General features: G+C 41.7%; 1 protein-coding gene across 2 annotated transcripts; it reads left to right on the forward strand.

Annotated features, from left to right (window-relative positions):
• Positions 1-1,052: 1,052 nt before the first annotated feature.
• rhcgb (Rh family, C glycoprotein b) lies at positions 1,053-7,859 on the forward strand. 2 transcript variants are annotated; one of them, XM_048257777.1, is made up of 11 exons: positions 1,053-1,399; positions 3,974-4,166; positions 4,322-4,472; positions 4,747-4,894; positions 5,046-5,212; positions 5,460-5,597; positions 6,074-6,210; positions 6,307-6,428; positions 6,513-6,586; positions 6,928-7,029; positions 7,266-7,859. In XM_048257777.1, exons 1-10 carry the CDS (start codon positions 1,177-1,179, stop codon positions 7,006-7,008), a joined length of 1,434 nt encoding a protein of 477 aa, XP_048113734.1. In that variant the 5' UTR covers positions 1,053-1,176; the 3' UTR covers positions 7,009-7,029; positions 7,266-7,859. The 2 variants fall into 2 exon arrangements, with proteins under 2 accessions (XP_048113734.1, XP_048113733.1); XM_048257776.1 differs by having other exon boundaries at positions 6,928-7,004.
• Positions 7,860-8,117: the final 258 nt, after the last annotated feature.

The raw sequence follows: 8,117 nt of genomic DNA on the forward strand, positions 1-8,117 counted from the left end.
CATCCATCCAAAATGACCTTTGTTTTTGATAGCTGTTGAAACGGCATGGAACTGACAGAGATGTTTTTGTTTATAAATACATAAAAAATAAATAAATAAATAACATTATGCTGATACCTTTTGCTTTTCCCAAATACAATGTAGCCTACAGGTGTAAGTGACCTTTCATCAATCCAGTTGCAATGGATGAACTGTGATGAACTGCCCTACTTGTGATTGTTTAGAGATTTTTAAAGGTTTTATAACAATTCTACATCTTCTTTGGCTATTCTACAATCTATTCACCTTTTCAGCACCAGTAGGGTACTTTCTGTGCAGCCGCACACACACACACTCAGGCATGCCAAACAAGCATACACAAAAGTTTCAAGAGTGGGGATGGAGTAAAATATGGAGACAAATTGAAGTGTGATTTATTTTCGCGGAACGGATGTACAGGACTGAGCGGCGGTCATATTTTGTACCGCTATGCGGTACGTCTAGCTTTTGTGCATTATAATCACGATGACCTGCCCACAAAAAAACGTCTGAAGTGGGGTCATGCATGCAGTTTGTTGCAAAATTAATCTGCATTATTCAAGGCTTGCATTCAATGTCATGTCACCAGTTATCATGGACATCAGTAGCTAGGTAGATGGTTGATGATGGCATTGAAGTGATTCCCCGTCTCTGTGGTGTAGTGGTAGTGCTGATTGAAATGTACATTTTGCCTCCGCGAGACTCATGTTCGAAACCCAACAAAACCTTCGTTGTTTTACTTTGACACTTTGCAGTTTGCAGAGCATTTTGTGCGGATAATGCTTAAGCGGACATGCATTATACACGAACCGGTGATTTCCGTTTGTTTTCGGCAAGATCTTTCTTCATATTCTGTCTCACTGTGGGCTTGTGAAAATGTGAATCTCCCGTCACTCGAGGGGCGGAGGCAGAGCAAAGCGCTGTTAACAAGTAGGCAAGGTCTTGTTGAATATTCACGGATTTTATGCAAATATCACAAGTTAACCTGCTCACTATCTAACCTGTCAAAGATGATGATAGGCTACGTCTCACAGTCGAGGTGAGCGTGCAACAGGTTGTCCAGTTCGTCATCAGACTTGACTTGACTCGCCAGTGCTGCTATTCTATCTTATTCGCCGGACGTCTGTGACTGTTCCAAGTCACTCTGATCCATTAACGATGGGGTGTTTGGACAGCATGAGAGAATGCTGTGACAGGCCGAAAAACACAAATATTAGAATTAGTTTCCCTGCCGTCTGCTTCGTTTGGCAGACTGCGATGATTATCCTCTTTGGAGTTTTCATCCGTTATGATGAGGAATCCGACACTCACTGGGTAGAGTACAAAAAGGAAAAAAATATCACGAGTGATGCTGAAAATGATTTCTACTTCAGATATCCAAGTGAGTAACCTACCTTTTACCTTACGTAGTCCTATGTTAATTAAATATGAACGATCTCTCTCTCTCTCTCATCTCTCTATAGCCTACAGTATACGCGGTCAAATGTTTGGGATCACTTAGAAATGTCCACTCTATTATAGACAGAATACCAGCTGAGATCAGTTGCATTGTTTTTTTTTCAATCGGGGCAGCAGTTTTCTGGGCAGGGTGCTTGACTGTTGTAGAAAGAAATGGCTGATCTTTAATGCAATGTCTACATTGCCCATTATCAGCAACTATTCATCCAATGTTCCAAAGGCACATTCTGTTTACTAATCTGAAATCATTTTAAATGGCTAACTGAGAGAACATTGGAGAACCCTTCTACAATTATATAAGCATAGGCTATTAAGTAGCCTAACCTCTGTTGAAAGTGAAGACTATGCTATGCTACCTACTATGGTCCACTGTGTGTTAACATGATGTGCTTGTGATACACAGGAGTACTGCCAACACAGCCTGTGTTTTACCTCGCACAAGCGTAGGTGTTATTTTCCGCTTGTTCAAGATCTGACTGGGTGTGGTGGGTCTACCTGGTCTACCACAGCTAACTTCTTCTGGTGGCAGTGTCAGATTATAAAGATTATATCTCAGATATAGCATCAGGTCACTGCTGACTATTGAGATCACTTAAAAAGACTACCCATCTGTGGGACTGAATTTAATGCTGAGGTATAGGTTTCATCCTACAAAGGTGAAATACAGCCACTCCCTCATGTTCCAGTCACCCTGGACCTGTAACGAGATGTATTGTGTAAACAGGCCAGACTGTTGATGTTCTGAGTGAGAATAATGGTAGTACTACTACCAGGTTCGACAAAATTAATAATTTAGAAAATAATAATTAAATGAAAGAGAACAAAATTAAGCTTGGGCAGAACCAATTTACTTTCAGAAAACAAAATGACAAATGTAAAAGGATACAAAATGTGCAACACCCCAACCCCCCACCCCACGTATGAACGTGGCATAACAGGTGGCCTTTTGTGTGTAGGTATGCAGCGTTCTGAATCAGTAACTGATAGGAGATGTGTAGGCTATTGAAAGATATTTTTTTATTAATGAGCTTGGATTTTTCTGTAATGGCAATGTAGCCAAATGCAATAAAGCCCAGACAGATACAGAATGTAGTGTATCATGTTTGAGCACTCAAGTGCTCAGTGTTTTCATGATCACTAATGTCATTTATACACATGATCACTGTAATGTCATTTATACACCTAATTATGGAGAGAGGCCTAATATGTAACAGTAACTCTCACCATAACCATAACAAAGCTTGACAAGATGGCTACTCTTATCATGGTGGTTTCTAACACTACTAGTTACCCTGTGACAATAAAATGCTGTAGAATTAGTCTGATAAAGTTTTGTAACCTTCCTCTTTGTGGTAGTTCGACCCCTTTCACTGAAACACTCTGGAAAGGCTACTGCAGTGATGGCCATCAACCACACCTGTCTTCCTGACATTGTACCATAGACAGTAAAGCCAAAGATCCTTGATTACTAGCCTCTCGCTCCGCTTTAACCCTCTCTGGTAAAGCATTGTACCCTATAGAGAGGCGAAGTCCCGCCCCTTCCGTTTGCCTCCATGGGACCTATCTTTCAAAAAAATTTGAACGCCAGTCTATGGCGAAAAATAAATTATTTTCTGGTCCCGGTTGACTTGTGCCTTGAATTACCCATATGATGTTTGTCCATTTTAAAGACAATTTTTCATTTTAAAGACATTTGCAGTTTGTTTCGTAACTATAGAATTACAACATTGTGAAAGATCGTAATTCCAACGACTACAAACCCATCAGTCGCGCTAGTGACGTTAGCTCATTCACAGCCACAGTAGATTGTACAAGCATACCAGCAACAGATCTTAATTGGGCTTTCCTTGCCGACGAAAATACCATGAGTCAGAGGATTAAACACATCAGGTAAGTTGTATTTGTCCATAGACTATACATTAGATACTGTTAAGTGACATAGCAGGCAGCAAGATGCAACCGTTAACTACCATAACAGCCTACGTTGGTGACGTACATCGTTCGAGACGAGAGATGTAGTCCACTGAGCGGATTCGCACAAAACCAACATAACTTTTGAAGTCTATCGAACAACAGTACTTTCTTGACGTAAAAAAATATCTTTTAAATTCAGACACATCATATGTGAAATTCGTGGCACAATTCAAACTGGACCAAAAAATAATTGTTATCTCTCCATTAACTCCCGTTCATATTTTTTGGAAAGATAGGTCCATGGACCGGAAGTAGAAGGGAGTGACTTCGGCTCTCTATGTACACTAAAACATGATGTCATCATGGCTAAACAGCTTATCTAGATTCCGTGCTTCCAGTTAATAGATTTTCAATTTATCTTTCATCCATCTGCGAAGTCATTGGAACTTTACAAACAAGTTATGCTTTATAAGTTCCACATGTCTGGATTGGTCAGATGGATCACCATATGGGTCAAACATCCCTGCCATGACCCCTGCTTCAGATTGCTCAATGACCGCTGCTTGTTTCCTGTCTCCACCAGGCTTCCAAGACGTGCATGTGATGATCTTTGTGGGCTTCGGTTTCCTCATGACCTTCCTCCAGCGCTACAGCTTCAGTGCCGTGGGCTTCAACTTCCTCATCGCCGCCTTCGGCATCCAGTGGGCACTGCTGATGCAGGGCTGGTTCCACTCTCTGGACTACACTGACGGCAAGATCAAAATTGGAGTGGAGAGGTAGGGTTGGTTTGTGACCATGAAAGGGGATGGTGGAGGAAGGATCGATAGGTTGGGAATGGTATGGGATATGATTGATAGCTGTTGTTTTGTGGTTTCTTTGTCTGTCACAGAAGTCATTACGATTTGGCTTATTTAAGTTTGTTGTTCCACAGCCTGATCAACGCAGACTTCTGTGTGGCGGGCTGTTTGATCGCTTACGGAGCCATCTTAGGAAAAGTCAGTCCAGTTCAGCTGATGGTGTTGACATTATTTGGTGTGACACTGTTTGCCATAGAGGAATACATCATCCTAAACATCATCCATGTAAGTGCCAACAATTACATATTCAGCAGGTACATCATTTATAGTGATTGTCAGAGAGACTACAGTTTATACAATAGATATCAAATGCACTTGCACATGAATGCACTTTTACTCCGTCTCCTGTTACATGTTGAGCTGTGTATTGATCATCTGTCTCATGAGCCTATTTTCTTATTTTTCAATTACAAAAGAAATCAAACAAGGTGTTACCTTTTAAGGCTAGAGGATGTATTCAGGGTCTGAGGGGGTATGATGGGATATGTTTGATGCACAGGCCAAAGATGCTGGGGGATCCATGGTGATTCACACATTTGGAGGTTATTATGGTCTGTCCATCTCCTGGGTTCTATACCGACCAAATTTGGAGCAGAGCAAGCGTCTCCATGGATCTGTTTACCATTCAGATGTCTTTGCTATGATCGGTGAGCTACTGAAAATAAAGAGCACATTTTACCTTCAACAGAAAACCTTTGGACCATCTATTTTGTTTTTGCCTTATGATAGAAATGATATAGTGTAGGTACTAGGTATATTAAACATAAATATGAACCATTCATATCCCTATTTTTCCAGGAACCCTTTTTCTGTGGATGTTCTGGCCCAGTTTCAACTCAGCCATCACTGACCACGGGGACGGGCAGCACCGGGCGGCCATCAACACATACCTGTCCCTGGCCTCAACGGTGCTCACCACGTTCGCCATCTCCAGTCTCTTTCAGAAAACAGGCAAAGTTGACATGGTAAGTTTTGCCTTGATTTAGCCGATTGATTTAGCCGATTTAGCCAATGACACAATAACACTACACTCTCCCTCTTCGTGTATAATGGGTGCCCTTTCCAAAAACAAAAAAACTTTCCATCCATAAAACCAAACACTAATCCATGAATATAAAGCACAAACTGCTGGAGCTTTAATCCAAATGGTCAGCTTATAACTTTGTTACCAGCGGTGGAGAAGTTCATCCTTCTCTCTCTGCCTCCACCTAGGTGCACATCCAGAACTCCACCCTGGCCGGGGGTGTTGCTGTGGGCACAGCAGCAGAGTTCATGCTGATGCCATATGGGTCTCTGATTGTGGGCTTCTGCTGCGGGATCATCTCTACTTTAGGCTACATCTTTCTCACAGTGAGTACTGTACAGTGAGTGGGCAGCCGTGGCCCACTGGTTAGCACTCTGGACTTGTAACCAGAGGGTTGCCGGTTCGAGCCCCGACCAGTGGGCCACGGCTGAAGTGCCCTTGAGCAAGGCACTTAACCCCTCACTGCTCCCCAAGTGCTGCTGTGGTTGCAGGCAGCTCACTGCGCAGGGATTAGTGTGTGCTTCACTTCACTGTGTGCTTTGTGTGTTTCACTAATTCACAGATTGGGTTAAATGCAGAGACCAAATTTCCTTCACGGGATCAAAAGAGTATATATACTTATACTTACTTACTACTGACACAGGACCCCATCAAAAATAGCAGAGAATAGCATTGCATAAATGATTCCTGTCTTCTATGTTTTAAATGGCCTATGTTTGAATTCAGGATCTACTGAGAGCATGTTGGTTTTGTGCGATTGAAGAAATTAAAGTAATTAAACTACTACATTTGTGGCTTACAGCCCTTCATGGAGCGAAAGCTCAAAATCCAAGACACGTGTGGCATCCACAACCTTCATGCCATGCCCGGCGTGATCGGGGGCATCGTTGGCGCCATCACCGCCGCGGCAGCAAGCAAAGAAGTCTATGGGACAGAAGGGTGAGTGCCTTTCTGCCACTGAGCCGGCTTGCTTTCATAAGTGATGACTGATGGCCTCAGAGCAGCATGGCTTGTGTCCTCTCTGTTTTGATGCAGGTTGATAAACACTTTTGACTTTGAGGGGCATTTTGAAAGATCGCCTACGGTTCAGGGAGGATACCAGGCAGCAGGGCTGTGTGTGGCCATAGTCTTTGCCATTGGTGGAGGTATTTTTGTAGGTGGGTACCAGTCTCAGTAGAATTTGGTGCAGCCCCTCAATAGCATATTAAAAGCATGACGTTAAAAGGGTTTCTGCTCTACAGGTTGTATCCTGAAGTTGCCCATATGGGGCGATGTTGCAGATGAACATTGCTTTGATGACGAGTTTTACTGGGAGGTAGGGCTTCAAACTGCTTCCGACTGTATGCTTTTTTGTGTTTTCATGGAAATGAGTTCATCTTTGTAATGGAAACACGTGCCACTGATCTAGCACTGATCGTGATTACAGGATAAACAGGTGGCCTGTTGGAAACTTTCCACGTGTCTATGTGTCCTTCACTCTGTTGTGTGCACCACTATTTAAAGAACTGTCCAGTCATGGTTGAAATGGTTCCTTGGATTTGTTTTTGCCAAGAGGCACATGAGGGCCCAAAAGGAGAAGTACATTCCTGATACAGTTTCTCTGTCTGTCTGTCTGTCTGTCTGTCTGTCTGTCTGTCTGTCTCTCTGTCTGAATAGGTGCCAGAAGAGGAAGAAAGTCTTCATCCTGTTCTGGAGTACAACAACCACATGATGATAAACAAGCGCACAGACATGTAAGTCTGACTGTCAGACAGACATGTAAGCCAGACTGATATTTTTCAAGCTTTCCACTGTTTCTATTTTCTTATTGTAATTGCCTTATATCAACAAAACCTGTATCTGGGCTTACTGTTTTACTCAGGACTTAACTGTTGATATCCCTGTCCAATCTATTCAGATCTGTTGCACTTTCATTCCACAAGGTGTCACTAGATCCCCTTGGTATAAAAGAGGGCCATGATGTCATTGCCTTAACCTGCCTTTCTCATTAACAGGGTGGAGTCTAATTTCTCAGAACCGCAAACTTAAAGCAGCATCAGAATGCTGCAGACATCTGAACACACATTCACACACATAAACACCATGCACTCTGTACACTATACACTCACACATATAAACACCATGCAATCTTCACACTTATGCACTCACACATACATGCTGCAATGCTGATCCTTGTGCAAGACTGTCAGCTGCTTGGAATTTTCTTTTAAGAATAACACAAATGTATGCCTACCAAAAAGAGTAACACAACAAAGTGGCTTTGAATGCAATATCTTTTAATTTGATTGGCTTGTGTCCCACTGGAATTTTTACTAATAATCACTTTGTTTGTTTGAATGTAATTGAATGGAGCCTTTTACCAAGGATTTTACAAATGATAATACTGCTATTATGGAAATGCTGAAAATTGCAATATAAATTATGAAATCTAAAATACTTTGAGGTGGAATTTTGATTTTGTGTGTTTGTACCATTCTGAAATGTGTAAATTGTTTTCATATGAATGTAAAACTTAATAATTCAATAATTAATAATTCAATATTAGAAGTCCTACTACTGAAGTATTAAAATGTCATCGGCAAACCCCAGGACCTGTTGTCTTGGCATCTATTGCTGTTTAAAACCAATTCAATCAATACATGTAGTCATAGACCTGGTTCAAAAGTGTTGGTCTTGTCCAGCTTTATTTGTTCGTAGTACTGGATCAAAAGTCCTCTATCATTCAGCCTTTAAAAATCTAGAATGTTCTCTTCAGTGAATACCAACCTCTATATAATGCTAAATATAATGATGTTTACATCCAAATTTAGCAAAGTCACATTCTCTCTCTCCCGCTCTCTCGCTCT

Source organism: Alosa alosa, chromosome 11, assembly GCF_017589495.1.
Source record: "Alosa alosa isolate M-15738 ecotype Scorff River chromosome 11, AALO_Geno_1.1, whole genome shotgun sequence".
Lineage (NCBI taxonomy): Eukaryota > Metazoa > Chordata > Actinopteri > Clupeiformes > Clupeidae > Alosa > Alosa alosa.